General features: G+C 39.8%; 1 protein-coding gene across 2 annotated transcripts in view; it reads left to right on the forward strand.

Moving 5' to 3' along the window:
* Positions 1-659: 659 nt before the first annotated feature.
* Positions 660-19,334, forward strand: part of LOC139623256 (regulator of microtubule dynamics protein 2) — a 31,774-nt gene continuing 13,099 nt past the window's right edge. The window contains exons 1-5 of one of the 2 annotated variants that reach the window (XM_071481334.1): positions 660-796; positions 3,908-4,375; positions 15,239-15,416; positions 15,511-15,613; positions 17,261-17,321. In XM_071481334.1, coding sequence (XP_071337435.1) covers positions 3,930-4,375; positions 15,239-15,416; positions 15,511-15,613; positions 17,261-17,321 — 788 coding nt within the window. In that variant the 5' untranslated portion in view covers positions 660-796; positions 3,908-3,929. Of the gene's footprint in view, positions 797-1,902; positions 2,153-3,907; positions 4,376-15,238; positions 15,417-15,510; positions 15,614-17,260; positions 17,322-19,334 lie in introns of those variants that run through there. The other variant, XM_071481333.1, reaches the window with a different exon arrangement.

The following is a 19,334-nucleotide window of genomic DNA, read 5'->3' on the forward strand; positions in this document are numbered from 1 at the left end:
GGCTTTGACCTGATGGGAGCAAGGCCACGGCTGGATGCACCTCCCTTATCACCATATCTGTGTCTGCAGGGCGAACCCAGAGCTGCAAACTTTTTTTTTTACACCACCATGCCTCCAGGTTTCAGGTGGGCTTTTTGTTCTCAGTGCAGGCAGAATGCAGGCTGTGGGCTGAGGAACAATACTGTGTTCACAGAGCAGGGAAGAAACTGCACGTAGCGATCCCCACATCATGTTATGCAAGGGAACTCACTGTTACCCCTGTTTCCAAGCAAGTATGGCTTTCTATCTTTCATTGAGAGAGGTCACGTACCTCTGCCAAGACAAATAAACATGATCATCCCAGAAAGAGACCATTTATGTAACAAACTGACTCTTAAGGTCATCAAACTCCCTGCTTTTGTTTGTTTTATGTTATTTGTTTATTTCTTTCACATGGAAACCTTCCTAAACCATTAATCATGACCTTGTTTCTATATGTGCAGATGAACAAGATAGTATCTAATGAAAAAAAGAATGAATAATAAAATGATAAAATACACACACACACACACACACAAATTGTGGGGTTACACTAATTTATAAAACATTAAGTAATTCTCTAGTGAACCATTCTAACACTCCCCCATAGTAAATGCCATTTATAACACTTAAATAAAACCCAGTCAGGACAGTGCCATGTTCGCGGACAACAGGTCCAAGGTTGATGTGATAATACATGTGTTCAGTAACTTTTTAAATCCTGGTGCACACACAGTTCACTGCAGAGACACACTTGTGAGAGGAGCGAATCATAGCGGTGAGTCACTGTTTGATCTTCTTATTATAGAATAATGATTATGAGCAGCATAATATGAATGTATAATTTAATACTGTAAAAGATAAGAATGTATTTTAAACAGAAAAAGATATAAGTGCAGCACATAACCAACAAAATAAATTGGAAATATTCAGAGAACATTCAGAGACTGATGATTCCCAGTTATTATTACTTGTATATATAGGTAGCTTTAAAACACACATACTCACTCCTCACACTGTTGTAGCTCTTGTATTGAACTTTGGTCACTGACTGTTCTCTCACGTGTTGTGACGATAAGGAAAGATATGGAACTCTTCTCAAATAAGACAGTCATGTTGCAAAAGATCTAAAAAACTGTTAAATGTGTCACTAGACCCACATCTCTATTATAAAAAGTGCAACATAAAAACATATAATGAAAACATAAAGCCACAAAATGTCAGATGACAAGGTTGATAACAAGTGTGCAATAATCAAATATCTTCATTCTGCTGATTATGGTATAGTGGGGATGTAAGATGATGAGTAGAGATGAATGATTTTGATTGTGCACTGTTCCTTGCATTTTATTAAAAAAAGTAACATTGCAAATTAATGCAACTTTAACAGTCTGAACGACATACCTGTTGTGCCTGATTAAAATTTGGATAATAGCATCTGACAAATGAGTAAATGTAATGTACCATATGCAAACAATAGTATTGTGAACGAGTTGACCTGTAGCCTAAACAGGACACCCCGTACAGTGTGATTCTAAGCATTTTCTCCCCAAGAACAAGCACACTGAGGCAATAAAAAAAACCTTTCTGTGCCAAAAGGGCTGTGAACACAGAGAGTGTACAAATCTTTGAGGAGGAGTATAAATATGTAACTGCTCTATTTTCCATATACACATACATTTTCAGGATGGTGGAGCCCAATAACCCAATAATAATAATAATAATAAATTAAAATTAAAAAAAAAAAGATAAATAATTATAATATAAGAACTAAAGAACCTTTCGAAGACAATGTAACAAAGTGCTTTACATGTTACAAAGTGGGTGGAAAGCAACAGCTGACTGTGGCTAGGTCAGAGATCGACCAAAGATAAAATACACACAGACAAACTGCACCTAATGGCATAGCATCAGTTTGGATCGACTTAGGTCAAATATTTGGATTTTAATGATAAACCGATTGTCACTGGGGATGTGTTTGAGCCTAACTTGCAAGCAGTTGTTATTGAGAGGTTGACGCAGATAAAGCCCGGAACGTTTCGTTGTGGCGCAGGAGCGCGCCCGGAATGTTTTGATGGTTACACCGGAGAGCAGAAAAGCCGAGAAGTGCCTCCTTCCTTACCTGCACTGTAAGGTCTGTAATATTGTCAGTTTTGTTTGTACTTGAAAATAACTTTCTCATGTAAATGGTTGCTGTTGTAACATATTCTGTATGAGCGGTTTAATGCGTTTTAACAGTGACGACTAATTTTGTTTTGAAGTGTTATTGTCTGGGAAGTGGCGACCCTTAGCTAGCAGCTGGACTTTGTCATTAGCAGCTAATTAATACGTTTAAATAATCATGTTAATGAAACCAAGGTTACATAGAATCATGCACGCTTGAGACCCCGTCAGATGTTGAGTTTCTCACTGTGTTCAGGCTGCAAATAGCTGCTGTCTGCCGCTGGCTAACACGCCCTCTTGGTGATTATGCGTTGATCCAATTATCTAAGCTAGTTGACCAGCCATTCTTAACGTAGCTCCTTGTAAACAGTAGGCTACAGAAAAATGAAATGACCTCCCTTGAACTAATTTGTCTCATAGAGGGTTTCTTTAATAAACAAGGACTCAAAACCCGACGCAGGACAGGGGTAAAATGTTGAGTTAAGGGTATGGACACTATACATACGTTTAAAACGGTGTCATTCACCACCTGAAGTGTACCAGTATCTCCTGCTGTGAATATGTTTTTTGGATCGACTCATATGACAAAAAGAACATTTGGAGGACACACACAGGGAGAATGAAGTCCAAACATAGATAAGAGATGAGTGTTTTCTTTTTAGAGAAGCCACATGTTGATTTGTCCCTGAGTTTCTCCTTGAGTTACTGGTCTGTCATTTCTGCAGTGTGTTGAAACCAGTGTGAAAAGAATGAAGTCAATACCTATAGATCGTGTAGCACCTGTACAACTCTAATCAGCCAGTAATAAACTCAATACAGATCATCACCCCACTCGGGGTTAAAGGTGAAAGGTCAATATCTGAGAAAGACTCTGCTGTTTTTGTTACTACCAGTGTATTTGAATTGAAACCTAAAGAATGCACGCTTGTCTACTATTTGGACTGTCTTTTAATAATGTTTGTCATACATTATACTGTTATTATACTGTATCTAACTCTATCACAAACAGTTTTTAAACTGATTATCAGTGGATAGTTAGTTCAGTATTAACATCAGATGGTCCAAATAAAAAGAAACAATTAGACGCTATTTTTTAATACGTGCGTATCTAGATGACCCAGCCACAAGCTGAAACCTGTTGGTCGCACAACAAAGTTGTTCTCTAAACTACAGAAGTTGCTGACCTCCAGATTTTGCACTTCAGAAACTGCAATCCATTTTTAATTGTTTAAATTAGTAGTCTTTTAACTGAGAAGTTGATAGATTGGAAAATTATTACTTTATTTTTTATTTTATTATTATTTGATGATTGTTTAACAAAACATGATGTTACAATGGGCTTTAGGAAATTTCTCACTGACACTTCATTAATTGATCAATAGATAAAATAATCTCAATTTCCTAAAATAATCCTCCTTAAATAATTTCCGTCTCTTGTAAGTTGCTTGGATGAAAGCTTCTTCCAGATGAGTAAATGTAAATAATAAAATAATCGATGTTGAGAGAAATTGGGTCACAGTTGGATATTGGTATCTTTAATCAGTTTACCAAACAGACTAAAGGGAACTAAAGGTTGTTTGATGTTTGTCTCATCTTAATATCTAAACCATAAAAATTAATATCTTAACCATGAAACTCATAGGTTCTTTTCTCTTTTTGTTTCTAGAATTGCAGCAAAATGCCTATAATGACTGTGACCAAAGACATTAAATTATGTATTTTACAGGCATTCTTTGCAGACCTGCAGGATGGCCCAGGCAGACAGCAAGGTGCTGGTTCTGGGAGCACTGGCTGGAGTGGCTGGCATCAGTTTGGCAGTGGTGTGTTACCAGGGATTTAGGTCAAGACGAAGAGGCTCATGGCCGATGTTCTACCTCAACCGCACCAATGACCAGGGGCTTGGTACTATGATGGTGGATGGTCCAGGTCTGGCCACAAATCAGGCTGAGGTGCTGGAGCGCCTCGAGGCCCTGATCCAGTGTGTGTCCGAGCTGAAGGATGAGATGAAGGCGTTGAAGAATGCCCTGCCAACACTGCAGGACCACGTCCGGGAGGAACTGAGGGGACGCGGTGAAGCACGTCGAGCCAGCCCTCTACACAGGACCACGCCAACACGGAGGAAAAGAGCTGCAGGCACCATCTCTAGCACCAGAGCTGAGGGTCGGAGCTCAGAGGAGGCAGAAAGCGAGGGAGGGTGAGTGTTTTAAGCTCCAAACCAGGGAGAACTTGTAAAGTATTCAATTCTGATTTCTCAGAAACGTATCCTTGAATAATTTTACAAATTATCCACACTGACTTTAGATTTCATGACAGTGTTTTCCTAAAGTTACCCCTCAGAGCAAACCAGAGAAGTAATACTGCCACCCTTTGTCCTCAACCCCTCTCAATGACACACTCATGAATCTTTAAATGTCTTATTTGAATCCAGCAGTTGTTCACAGGACACAAATATTCACAGAGGCTCTGTTCATTCTCTTCTGGGTGGAGAAAACACATGCACACACAAGCAGTTCTTAGCTATTTTGTAGACCAAATATTAATTGCCCGTGTGGAAGACTTAAACCTTTGATCAGAGGTAACTTTCTGGATGGTTGCTCCCATGACAATCATTAATCTGTCAGATCACCTTTTGCTAAAACGGCTTTACAGTGAGTCCCTCACACCTTCTATTCATAGATGATCTCGACTGTTGGCTGTAGATTCTGACTGTTCCGAGTAATTGCTGAATGTCTGGGATGCAGAGGACATTTTATTCTTAGGTTTTATTCTCAGGTTATTTTAGGAAGGATATGTGTGGCAAAAAGTCTTTCTGAATCCCAAGGGGTCATGTGGCTTTTTGATTGTGGCCACTATCCCAGCAGTGTTGTTCTGTTGGACTGGTGTGATAACTTTCTAATGAATTTGTTTAATTATTACACATTTGTATAGTAGGGATAGAGAATATTGTATTGTACTATATTTTCTATTAGTGACTAACAAGGGAAGAATGTGGTTTTCACCGAAGTTGATGTGTGGTGTATGACTGAATGTAGTGAAGGATATCCAGTTAATTTAAACTAAAGACAATGAAATAACAAAACTACTAGTAACATAACAGAATTGGTCGGAAATGGCACCTGTTCAAATCGACATAACGTTGGATTTAGTCTTTCACTTAGAATCTGTTAACAAAATAAATAGTTGTATGTGTGGGAAAGGTGATGAAATGCTGACTGAAGTTGTTCTATCAGGAAATACAAATGCGAACTTCCTGGTAAAATGTTATTCCCCTGTCACCAAACAACTGTATAGTAAACCTGCACTGGTGGTTATTTGCATGCTGGAGTCCATTAAATGCCTATAATACAACTCCAGTGGACTGTTGGGGAGAGCGAGCTGTGAAATCTGTGATGAGCTGAAAAACCATTTGAAACCTAACGTTTAGAGCAGACTGACCCCTGAGCTTTTGTCTCATAGAGATTACTGTTACATACATTTACCTCACCATTTAAAACTTTGGCCATGTTTAATATGGACATCTGATACTGTAACATTATATATATGACAGAAAATACAGAAAAGCATTTTAGGACCTTCATTTATCAAGTTTAGACTCTGGCCCATCACATATTATATTGACATATGGATGCTGATTGTAAATAAATACATTTTTTCAGGTTATTGTGCAGAAACAGTGCTTGCACACTCCACTGTTTACAGTACCTAGCTGCTCCTCATGAGTTGACACAGTACAACAACTGAGCAGATGTTGTACTAAAACAAAATGTTTTAAAGTATCTGCCGCTGGTATGTTTGTTTCATTCTTCAGATCACAAACATATTATTTATATGAATATAGGACAATATATTAGAATCAGCAACAGGCCGTCTTTTATCATTTAAATCACCCCAGTAGGTAAACACAGGATAAATAAACAACAGATGAATATATCAACAGGTGGAAAATTGTAATTTGATTTCAGGTTAATTTCCGCATCAAAAACCTTGTAGACCTCCTACTTCACCAGTTAAAGTCGCTTGTTCATTTTATGCACAAAATTATAGTTATGACACTATGTAACCTGCCTCAGGTGCTGCTGAGAACAGCAGACTAATCAAGCACTGCAAGCCCAGTCATCCACCTCCAGCCTCAGCCAAATGCCTTGAACTCATGCCAACCTTAGATAGCATAAACAACAGATGTGTTCCTTTTGAATGGACTGCCATTTAAAATCTCATCTTATAAAAACAAATATCAACCTTTAAAAGCTGATGATTAAGCCAAGGGCTTAATGTTTTCAGCAGCCAGGCAGGCTTCAGTTTTTCTTGGACATGATTGTATATATTCTCAGCACGCGACTCAACACTGAGTTTGGATGTAGCACATCCATGCAAGGACCAGGATGGAGATTTTGTCTGTCATCCGAGTACTTAAGATGGATTGACCGCTACTTCAGTTGTGTAGGAAGTAGAGCCTGAGAGGTGCCAAGAAGACTTCAAAACACTAAGTGCAGCTGCTTTCACCAAACCACACAGTTTTTAGGTGTGCGCTAATCCTCAGATCAGAGCTGTGTGGCTCCTCCCCATCTCTGTTACTGTTCTCACAATGATTAATCAATCGCCTTAGAGCAATTTCTTACAACTACAACAACATAAAGTCAGCCAGCTGAACATCCAGCAATCACAATTGTGTTTTACTGTCTGCATCCTCTAAGAATCACATTCCACACAGTGGTTTTTCTTTTTTTAAATTTATGTTTATATTTTTTCCAGGAAAGAAGCCAAGGTCAGATGTTGTATAATATTTAAGATGCTTGAGATAATTCAGATGCATGTGGGCATTTTTTTTTTTTAGTTTTTTTTCTGCATTTTTGTCTCTTGAACGTTAGCATAGCGTCTGTTTTCATGTCATTTTCCAGCAGTAAATATTATTTCTATGTCAACAGTGACATACAACCAGCAGGAGAAGATCTGCTATCACGAAGCTTTGTTGCCTTTGGAAGTAAGACAGCTCATATTCATATCACCCTGCCCATACTTATGTTACCGACACGCTGTTCACCGGCTAGAGGAGCAGGTGGAGGTGCGAGACAGCCCTTCAGCAGATGTGGTTCACAGGTTTTGAGTGACAGTCGTTGGCTGCATCAAATACTCTTAATTACAGCTCGGGTTATTATGCTTGAAAAGAAATCACATCACGCACACACCTCCCATAATTAAAGAGCCTTTCCTGCTGCTCTGTTATTTGCATGAGCAGAGGGTGTGGGGGTAAGTGGGAATAGTGCAGTGAAGAAATTCCAGCCCTGTAGGGAATCGGTAGCGTTCTCCCATAGGAGCCAGCTACACCCCTAATCCTCACATCCATTTAAAGGCTCCTGCGTTTGCGGCACAATATCTCCGCATGATATCCCTGTAAGTGCCCTGATTCTTAGGGCTGGATAATAGTCTGCACATGTTTGTTGAAATCTAAAGCTTTAAGAATACATTTGAAATTAGCAAGATTAGTGTATTTATTGCTTGTTTGCAGGTTTAACATTTTGCTGCCTCAGAAACAAGCAGAAGCCGTCTCAAGGTGTTGCATGCTCTCAGTTTTAGTGGCAATGAGCAACCGATGTGATCAATTGGCGAAAAGAAATCTTAAATTTTACTAATGTATATAATGTCATAAGTGGGGCAGCAGATTTCCAACAGAGGGCATCATGCACATATAAACGGGGCTTTGCACAAATCTTAATGCAGCCAGCTGTGCTGCAGAACATGATGGATGCACAGCACGAAGACGCAAGTGTCACAACTCTCTGGAGTTGAGTGCTAAATGGTTTTCTAACTTTTGTGTTGACATGTTATTTCTAGTTGTATAATTGTAGCAGATTAATTAAAAAGTATAGAAATTATAGTTTTTCAAAATGTTTGTAGATTAGACTTTGTCTTGTGTGATTACAGAGAGATTTCAGTGTTGGGAAATTAATAACAGTCAATTACAGTCCAACCTGAGTCTGTGTAGTAGTAATAATAATTATAACAATAATAATAATACATTTAAAATGTGTAGATCACAATAAGGACATGTAGACCCATCCACTGACATGATAAAAGTTCCAGCTGTTTACTCCAGTCACTCCTCATATGTTTTCAGAGGCCCATCAATCACCCTGTCTGTGAGCCAAGCTGTCAGAGGCCTCATTTAAAAGTGTCTTGTAGGAACTTGTAATTCCTTGAACAGTTCCCACTAAGTTTATTATTCACATCACGTCGATGTAGCTCAAGGACATTAGCTCTCCTTTTTTCCCTTTCCAAAAAAATAGCATTTATGACACTGGATAGTTGTTGATTTAAGTAGATTTAAGAAGCAGTTTTGTTTAGTGACGGGCAAGCCCGATCAACACACGCAGAAATGTTTAGAAAGAGAGAAAGGAGCTCATTGTCTGCTTTGTGTTTAAAAGCTTTAGTCTGTCTTCCCTGTGACATCATGGTACATGTTGCTCCGCAGCGGTCTACGTCCGAGTCATTCACATTAATATCCTCAGATTCATACTTCAGTGAATCGGCTTTTAGCCAAACAAACATGTATTGAGTTGCGTTTTAAGAGTGCAGTTTATACAGTGCACACAGAGCAGACACTTCCAGCTGTCTGTCGTGTCCCCGGCCAACCTGTCCAGTGTCTGACCTACACCTGCCTGACTCCGACCACCCACATCTTCCATCCATGTTTGCTTTAATGGTCCTACAAACTCGACTGCTAAAGGCTCTTTAATGTAACTTTTGGGAACAATGAAAAGTTGATCTTACCTATTTCCTTCTGTTAAAGCAGCTGTAATCAATATTTTTATGCCTCCATGCCGGTGACAGCCAGAGCCGGAGGTATTATGCTTTCAGGTTGTTTGTCAGTCCGTCCCTGTCTTGTGAACGTGATTTCTCAATAATGCTTTGAGGAAAGATCAAATTTGGCACAAATGTTCATTTGGACTCAAAGATGAACTGATTAGATCTTTGTTGTCAAAGGTCAAAGGTTAAGGTCACAGTGGCCTCACAAAACACAGTTTTTGTCTCTTGAAAGTGATATCAGCAGATGGCCTTGTGGGGAATTTGTTTAGATTTGGCACAAACGTTTACTTGGACTCAAAGATGAACTAATTAGGTCAAAGTTCATATTTCACTGTGACTTCATAAAACACGTCTTCTGCCAGAACCCATGAATTCATACACTGATTATGTCACAAATTAACTCAAATTGTCCATAAGGATAAAATGAAGTGATGGCATTTTATATCCAAAAGGTCAAAGGTCAACTTCACTGTGATCTTACAATCTTCTGCAGAAACACATCTGGCCGATAGTTAATGCTGTAACTCAGGACGGGGACATTGTGACCATATTTCCTGTAACATGGCTGGTAACCACGAGGTGGTGATCCTAGTTTTATTATTATAATTAAAAGTGGATCACATGTATGTGAAAGACGTCACTGTCATTGATGAACCCACAGAGAGTTATCATTGTTTTCACCTGCAGTTGGCAGCTCTATGATTATTGCGTGTCCTTCATTGTTATTCTGACAAATCATTATTAGAGAAGTAAACTTTTTTTTACATCACTGACTCTTTCTCTTTCACATTCCTTGTCTTTTTTTTGTGTGTGATTTCTTTAGTTTCAGTCTCTGTCAGTGTGGCTGTCGTCCTGCCCCCTGTTCCGATTTATTTCTCGCTTCTTTGCCTTTTGGCAGAATCACAAGCCAACGCGTTATTTGTGTACTGTATACTCCAGTTTCCGAACTTGTTTCTTCTTCCTGCTATTTTAAGAACAAAGAGAGGTGCTACTTCTGGCTGCTTGAATACACAAGATGAATTGTTTCATTCATCATTGACTCGTAATGTTATTGTGTGTTGGTGAGTGACAGGTCATTTTGTCATCCCTCATCTATTTTCCACCTGTATTACCACAACAGAGCAGGGTTTATTAGAAACCTGGTCATGTTGTCAGCAGGTGGCTCAGCAGCTGAAAGTGAAAGTTAAAATCTTAAGACTCAGACCCTGTCCAGCTTTTTAGGGGGGTCTAGAATAAAGAAGTGGACTTTCTCCAGTCAGTCAGCCATTGTTGTGGAGCAGGCTTTCATTGGTGCTGCCACCACAGCCACACACACTGAATAAGACGGGCTGCATGTTCCAAGGCCTGGTGATGTTGGGATGGTAACTCTGGTTTGTTTTGAACAGTGTAACCGGGGAGACTGCCATTGCTAAGCCCTATAGAGAGATCCCGTCATTGCCCCTTTGGGTCTGTATCCTGAAAGGCTGATCTCACTCGAGCACACAGCCTGTTAAAAACAAAACTCAAAGCTTTCCAGCCTGTAACTTTACATAGTACCTAGAGTATTGGGAGGTTGGACACAGTGTGGGTAGATGATACTGTACTGTTTCTTTTAGCTGAATACAAAGAGGAAGATGGTTAGGTTACATGGTTTTTTTCAATTGTTAGTTTTAAAATACCTGTGTATTAGAGTGGCTGTCTCACTATAAACAAAACTCCCCATGCACAGCCAACATGAGCGATCAGGTGCTGGTTGGTCACAGGAAGTGAAAATCAAAATTAACCAATTCACACTGAGATGACAAAATCATGGGATTGTAAATATTACATAGAGTTTTACACAGTATAAACAAAAATAAGAAAACAAACTACTATATACACAACTGACAGCTATATTACTGGATTGCCTCATTTATATTCATTATTGATTAAACAAGCTTTTTTTTGATTAATCAAATAGTCTATAATATGCTTCAACCCAAAAAAAACGCTACTGACTATCACAAGTTACCAGGAACCAAACTGATGTATTCAAATTAGTGCAGGTGATTAATTCATCACTCAATTAACAAGAAATGAATTGTTAGCACATTTGATAATAGAGTAATCATCTAACACACCTATTATGCAAAAATGGCAAACATTCGTTGGAAGTCAAATATGACGACTCATTTCTTTGCTCTATTGTAAACTTAAACTGGTAGTTTTGGTTATTTGAGGAGAGGTTGTGTGAGAGTTGTGTGATTCAGATCAGTGTGCTGCCAGTTGAAGTACCTCACACAACCCAACATCAAAAACCCTGAACTATTACTATAATATCTCTGGGTTTTGGTTTGTTTCTTGGAAAAAAAAATTAAAGGTGTCATACTCGGCTCTGGGAAACACATGAATTTGACTGAACAACTAAATGAGAAGTTGAAATAATAATTCACAGATTATTCAATAATGAAAATAATTGTTAGTTATCTTGTTTTGTTCATCAGCAATGAGAAAACCCAAAGGTATTTGATTTATAGTGATATGAAACAGAAAGGCAAGCAGCTGCTCACATCTGCAAGCTTGTTAATGTTTGTGTATTTTTACATTTTTTTTAATTTTTGCATGTGAGAACAGGTATTAAATGTGTTTTTTTTCTGCCCTGCCCTTGAATTTGCCTGCAGAAAATAATTTCATTTATTGTCATGTGTGAGTCATAGTAGGGCCTGCTGGTATATTATGTACCTAGACAGTGTTGAAATAAAGATGACAGTATTTAAACTTGTTCTTTCAGAGCTGTGCACCGCTAGAAACATTGCAAGGATAATAATGGTTCCTGCACACACATATATGCATTGCATAAACACACACACAGAAATACAAATGGATCCTTAACTTCTTTTTTCTTTCAACTCAAGTGATTCATGAGCCGTGGAATGGCGTGACAGGAATGCGCTGATCACTCAGTACTGAGCTGCCTGTCTCTCCAGCTCCACTGAGTAAATAACTGCAGGGAGGGAGGGAAAACGGACTGCTGAATGAATAAAAGAACAAAAGGATGAATGAAAGAATTAGAGATGAATGAATGACACAAGTCCAATAATGTGACTGTCTTGCTACAGTTTAACGGCAGGCCTGTTTATTGCTCCATAACATGGTGCAGCCAGACATAAAAGGAAGACCACAACAGTCAGAGTAAACACTAAAGCGCACCCATTCAGATTTTTTAAGCCGGGGGGTGTTGGCCAATAAACGGTGTGAACCATGCCTGCAGGTTTTTGGGGTTTACTCAGGGGTTAGTGTAGAGAGCGAGATTGTGGAAAGGCTCAGGAGCGCTATCTCAAAATGAAGGTATAAAAACAGATGGAGATTAAAGTAAAGATACTGTAAAGTCTAGTTTCCCGCACAGTTGTGGTGATTCTCCGTTTTGCTTTTAAGCCACTGAGTGTGACAGAAGAACAGTCCAACGGGTCAAAGAGGGTCACTCACTCTATATCACAAAATATTTCAACTACTTCAACTTTAAAGCCAGAATATTTAATGTTGAAACACAAAAAAAATGTTACACAGGTTTGCTCTAAACTTGCATTAGGTCATGTTTTGTCCACTAGGGGGCAGCAAAAACGAATCATTGGATTCATTATTAATATATGAATATATATGAATTAAAACCACACAACACTGACATTTTTTGATCTTTAAAGTTGATGTGGTGAACTTCTTTGCTAACAGTTACTTATTTACACACAGATACCATTTTTCCACCAAAATTAGCTTTTGCCTTTCTGTTCGGACTGAGGACACACACAACTGCAAGGAGTGATGTCATCACTGCACTTAGAGCACACACACAGAAGCAGTGGAGGAAGAGTGAGCTGCTAGCTGCCCTGCAAACTGGTAAAAGCCTGTTTAGGTGTTGGAGATGCTTCGATCGATGATAGTGTGTTTTTAAAACTTTCGGAGCTGCACCTCACTCTTTTATCCCCGAGGTCAGTGTAGACGCAGAGTTTCTGGTCTAACAGCACCTGGACAGGTGACAGGCCTGTGTCTGTGTGCTCTGACAGATGTTACAGCAGGAAAGGGGATTGAAAATTAGAGGGTTCACTTGGGTTTTGTGTTTACATCAGTGCTGATCGGAGCCAGAGCCAATAAATATCTGAGTCTACTGCAGAGTCATTTGAGCCGATTGTGAATGCTGATTGAACCTTTTTCCACTGCCGACCAAAGCCCGATGTTAGTGGGTCTTGGCGGGTTTTTTGACCAGTGGAAAAAGGGCTAGAGAAACAGGAAACAACATAGGCATTAATGTAGCATCGTGTTTCTGACCATCTAGTAAATTTAAGTCCAGTTTCGCTCTCAGGACAGTGGTGAGATCAGTTAACGATGTAAAACTGTAAGTGCTGAGTCATAAAACAATAAGCTGACACGCTCCGTAGAGCTGAAAGGAACATCACAGTCAGGTGATCATTCTCTGTGTGGGTGGGTCACTTTTCACTGACATGTAGTCATGTGATCCATTTTTAAAAAAAAAAAATATATATATATATATTAACTGTAGCAGCTTTAAAGTAGATTTATTTTCATTTCAATTACAACATAAATTATAACATAGAACTTCACAATATATGTGGTAGATTTCTTTGATCTCAGCACATCACTGCTGCTCTTGATGTGTTGTTGACTTTGTGCTTCATTCTTGACAGTTTCTTTTATTGACTGATGAAAGTCTCAGCAGCTGAAATGCCCTCATATTACTCATGTAATCACAGCACTCAGGGTTGAAGGTGTGTGTTGATGGGTGGAGTCAGGAAGCAGCCTCCAGCACGAGGCACCTGTTGGATCTGTGGTGTTTCTGTCTGTGGCCCGCTCTGACACATCCCTCCAGAACCATGGCTGGCAGCCCAGAATATTCCCTTAACCACCAGTGACGCACATGCAGCTGCTGCCAACACTCAATAGAGGCTTTTCATATTTTCACCCTTGTCTGTGTCTTTCATTTCTGCCTATACTGTTAATACAGCTATTTTGTTTTACTGCTGCTGCTTAAGTGTTTGCTTGGGGTGTTAGTTCATACAACTACAGTAGCTGAGAGGCTTCCATAAAACATCGAGTGTTGCGTGCCTCTCTCCGACAAACAAGTCTCCCTGTGTTTGTGTAAAAGCCTTCAGGTATCCACATTAAGACGTCAGGAGTTTCTTAACAGCCAGTTTTTATAAACAATTAAGTGACCCACTTATGTAAACAAACCTGGTGCCATTTGTGTGTAGACGGGCAGTGAAGATTGATCCTCTATAATCAGCACCTGGCAGAAAACAGCTCGTAAAAACGCTCATTAAGACGGGATTTTGATTGATCTGAAAAATTCCTCAGCTGAGGTGTTTTCATTCCACCTCAGCAGTAGGAGATGGTTTTAGACTGAATTACCAGGACTCAGGCCATTGTCTTGTAATTCAGGGAATCTGGCAACATTTAGGCTGTTTATTCATGTTTCCTAAGGCCAAGCTGCACATCAGGAGGACGGAGACAGTCTGCTCTGCTCTGGTGATTGGACCCACAAGAGTATTCAGTTCAGCTTACTAATTTATTATTATTTTTATATGCCTCTGCGCCGGCGACAGCCAGGGCCGGTGGCGTATTGTTTTTGGGTCGTACATACATCCGTCCCAGTCTCAAGGACATGATATCTCAGTGAGGCCTTGACAGAACTACTTCAAATTTGGCACAAATGCCCACTTGGACTCGAGGACAAACTGATTAGACTTTGGTAGTCAAAGGTCAAGGTCAGTGTGACCTCACAAAACACTTTTAGCCATTACTAAAAGTAATGGCTAAAAGGCTAAATTAAAAGACTTTACAGAGCAATTATGACAAAGTTTCACATAAATGGTTAATATTTTATATGACTGGATAAACAGTGATGTAATCTGAAACTAGTCGTGAAGGCATAAAACCGCAAGGTGGTAGTTCTAGTTTTTTTTCTTTTTTTTATTAAATCCTTTATTTAAACAGTTAGTCATTGAGATCGGGATCTCAGCTTCAAGAGAGATCTGTGTACAAAAATGAACAGACACAGTTCATACAGAGACACACACATAAATTCACAGGCATTGAAAATGGTCACAGACATATTTTCACATTAAAGAAAATCGTGTGGAAGTGCAATTGTAAATACATAACTGTAACCTTTTAAAATGTTCCAGTGAAATAATCCAAAACAAACAAAACAACTGCAATAAAACTGAAACAACGTCTGTCCTTTTACTGAGACATTGTGCCCTGTGTTTTTTTGTGTTTTCAGATATATGACAGCGCTGACAGACTCTGAGGATGAAGAGCTCAGTGATGCAGAACAGAGGGACGAAGAACAGCCTGCAGACGAGTTATGTGTCCTCCTCGAGAGGATCGACTCTTTGCATCAGGGGACTGAATCCGACAAAAGGGAAAGTCTCGAAATCCTTCTGGAGCAGAGGGAGGAGGTGTGATGAATTGGTTGTTAACCCTGCATGTATTCAGTTCGTAGATGTTTATGTCGCTGTACCTGTGTCCCAACACTTTGATGTATTTCTGTAGTTTGGACAGAACTCAACATTTCTGTGGCGGCTAATCCGAGCTTACTGTGACGTTCATGACGTCAGCTCCACTCAGGAGGAGAAGAAGACCCACGCAGAAACTGGTAATTTACCAAACCTTGTTCTGTGCCTCATTTACCCGAGCATCCCAGTCAGGATGTGAGGTGCTATAGCTGGACAGACCTCAAATGTCATTGCCTCATCTGGCAAAACCTAAATCCATGTAGTTCTGTACTTCTGCAGTGATCTCAGTCAGTTGGCTTGAGCTGTTGGCCCACAATGAATTGGCAGAAACAATGTCTGGCAAGCTTTGACCAAACTTAGAAATCACCCGTGGTAACAGTCTGCAGTGGATCAGTCAGGATTAAGTTCAAGTGTAATCTTTAGATGGTGCATGGTCTTCCATTTTAATAGAAAAGCTCTTATAAGGACTGAATTATTATAGTATACTAGTCTGACTGTATAACATAAATATCCCCACCATAGTAACACAGTGCAGCTGGTGCTGAATGAAAACACATCCATAAGACACTGACATTTATCACCAGGTTAGGTAGCACAGCACCTTTTCTCCGACACCTGTTATGTCAATTTATGTGTTTGTATCTGTGTGAAACATGTGACTGTTGTGTTGCATCAGTTGAGGATTGAGGCCTCTGTACACTGTGTTTTAGGCTGGGCAGTAACAGCGGCCCGGCAACAGCAGATTTAGAGCTTTCACAACGAAAGACGGGAAGTATCAAACTTCTGTGTCAGACGTTTACGACCAGAATGTCACAACGTGACTATTGATATGATCCATGTTTTAAAATCAACCAATCAGATAACAGCATCATCAGCTAACATAGTTTTACTACTGAAAAACATGCTGTATTTACTGCAAGCTACATCTAAGTCGCCATTTGATGTTGCCCTCTTTTTCTTGGCACTGACAAACCACAAGGTGGTAATTTTAGTTTTGCTTTGTTTTTTTATGTTTTTCAAAGATCCAGAGCTTGACCAAAACTTGTTTATTGTTTAGCTACATCTGCTGTTTAAATGACATTCTAGCACTACAATTTACCAGACATTCATCTGATACGCCTCAAAGTCAATATCGTACAGTCTAACACAGATCTGTGACCAAGGCCCTTTAAACGCAGCGTACAATGACTTTCTGTGCTTGTCTTAAATTACACTCTTAAGACTTTGTACAGTAGATGGTAATGCTTTTTTGTGTCACAAACAGAGGCTGTTTTGTGATTCATTTCCGAAGTTCAGACTGGATTGACCTGTTTCTCTGTGATCCTTCCTCATCACTGTGCCTCTAATCAGAGCTGGCCAGGTGCCCACCGCAGCAACACCTTTGTCAAAGCATCTGACAGTGTTAGACATATGGATATTTAAAGCAGCAGGGCGTCATATTTAACATTCATCCAGATATTAATAGAGCAGATGGAATGAGACACTTTCCACTGAGTGATGACGGATTTAAAACTGAGCTCTCTTCCTGGATTGTATTTCTTATCACTTCTGTTTTGTTTTTGTTTTTTTTGTTTTTTTTTTTTATTGCTTTAATCCAGGCCTGGTGATGTTTCTTGATTTACGTATATCCTGTTGTGTCTTCTCAGGCAACACACCCCTTGACTCCGCTAATCCACACTCTCCTCTTTTGCCATGTGAACAAGAATGTCCGGGGTGAATTGCGTGCGTTGAAGTTGTGTTTCAGTGGAGCATCATTGTCTGTTGTCATATCTTTCCTTTCCTCTTAGGGAAGAAAGTCGGTGAGGAGGCGGTGAGCCTGAACCCTACATGTGCTGAAAGTCATCAGTGGTAGGTTTGAGTTGTTTCCTTCCTTCCACATCTCATCATTTAACAGCTGCCATTCCAAAAGCAAACCAAGCATAGATGAAGATACAGTTTGATGACACGTGACTTGCTGTCATCGAGGCTGATGGTCGTATTAGACAGATTGAAAACATAAAACAGGTACTTTCCCCAGATGAGATGTTGTTTTGAGTGACGTGCCTGCCAGTGCCTGGAGCAGCTGCTCCTCGCTGTTTGACTGGTTGTTTGACTGGTTGTTTGACTCAGGTATTTCTTTGGGCAGTTTAGCAAATGTAACCTGAATGAATCAAGAGGGAACTCTGAGAAAGCCCACAGGGGGAGATGTCAGAGTGACTTAAAATGTGCATTAATTTATTCTTTGGGAATATGCAAAGAAAAGTGCATTTGCTACATGCTTTGCAGACATGCATGTTTGTGAGATAATAAGTAGCTAACCTCCAACAACATCTCCTTCCTGCAGGTCACCCCCTCATCTACCTGATAGCATCACATCCACTTTCAGGAATGTAAACACAGCCTAGGTTAGCTTCACTCAGGCAGACTGACGGTTACACTCTTGATTAACTCTCGTTTGTGATGGCAGTTGTTCTAGTTGGCAGTTGCATCACAGCACAAGATGTATTTACATCTTCAGTGCTTGAGGTTACACAGGTGATACATGTGTTGCCAGGGCATTGTTGATTTGTGTCCAGCTCATAACATTTGATGTAGTGTATTCCTGTGGTTGTGGTCTTTTCTCTGGTTTGTGCTGCAGAAATTACTGAAAAATTATCTTAAAAGGCATTTTGGTTGCAGCTTGTGGACATTTCATAGCTGCCATTAATTATCATGTCATGTTCTTTAGAATAAGACTAAGTTAAGGGAAATTTTGCAGCCATAGGTGGTTCTCAAAAAAAATTAAAGGAAAGGAAATCAGGAGAACCTTTCCCCACCTTGTATACCTCCCCAGTTGCTCTGTGACTCAGGGAAAAAACCCCTTGCTTTTAATTAGTTGTGCAGAGTGGGCCTGATGGCATGAATCCTGTTCATATTTGTGCAGGCCCCAGTGGTGCATTCCCCTCCTCAAACACTGCTCATGTCAAAACTTGACTGCTGATGATACATGGACTCCCAGGCTGCAATAGAGAGATGAAGATTGCACCAGATGCAACTCTGAGATCAGTTTGCACTGTTACAAAGTCTGCTTCAAATACAGCTCCAAAAAAGTGATACGAGGCCCCGTTTTATTTAGCTTTGTTCAACTCATGTTCAACATTCGTGCCTGGATATACAAACTGCATACGTTATACAGCTTGCTTGCTTGTTTGTATAAAACAAAATAGTTTCCAAAGTGTACCTATTTGTTAACGTTAATTATATCCCCTCAATTAGTGTCCTGTGTAATTGAGATCATGTGGTTTCTCTCTGTATACGTGCGTGTGAAGATTTCTCCTGGAAAACAGACCCACAGCGCCTGCTCCAGCCAGCAGCCCTGTTTGCTCTGTTCGTTAGGGAATAATTAGCATTAGCTCATGCACATACCGCAGCGCTCAAGATGTTAAGTGAAATAGAAGGCTGTGTTTGTTTAGTTAATTAAGACCAACAGCTTTAAAAAAGCTTAATGTTTAATCCTATATCCACTAATGGAATTTGTAAGGTTCTTTACCGAGCAGAAACGCAGCCTAAGTTGAATGGACAGGGCAAAGTAGGTAAAGCCGCGCTTTGAGAAGGGAGGAGGCAGGGACTGGGGATGGTGCCAGGCAGTGTTGCAAGGAAGTTTATGTCTGAGGTAACTGTTTACTTAGTGTACCGATGCCGTGAGAAAACTTGTCACCTGTTTTTCTGAATGCTGCTCAGCTCATCACAATTTGGCAGATGTTGTTTAGACATGCTGCCAGTCAGTTCCTGCTCTGCCACTGAAACTACTTATAGAGACGTCTTTACATAGCCTCAGTGAATGAGTGGCTTTTAAAACCTTTCCATTGCCATCCACCTCAATTTAACTCTATTAAAGTCTTG

The sequence above is a fragment of the Trachinotus anak genome, unplaced genomic scaffold, assembly GCF_046630095.1.
Source record: "Trachinotus anak isolate AG129_WGS33_773 ecotype Australia unplaced genomic scaffold, CSIRO_AGI_Tana_v1 ptg000007l, whole genome shotgun sequence".
Taxonomy (NCBI): Eukaryota; Metazoa; Chordata; class Actinopteri; order Carangiformes; family Carangidae; genus Trachinotus; species Trachinotus anak.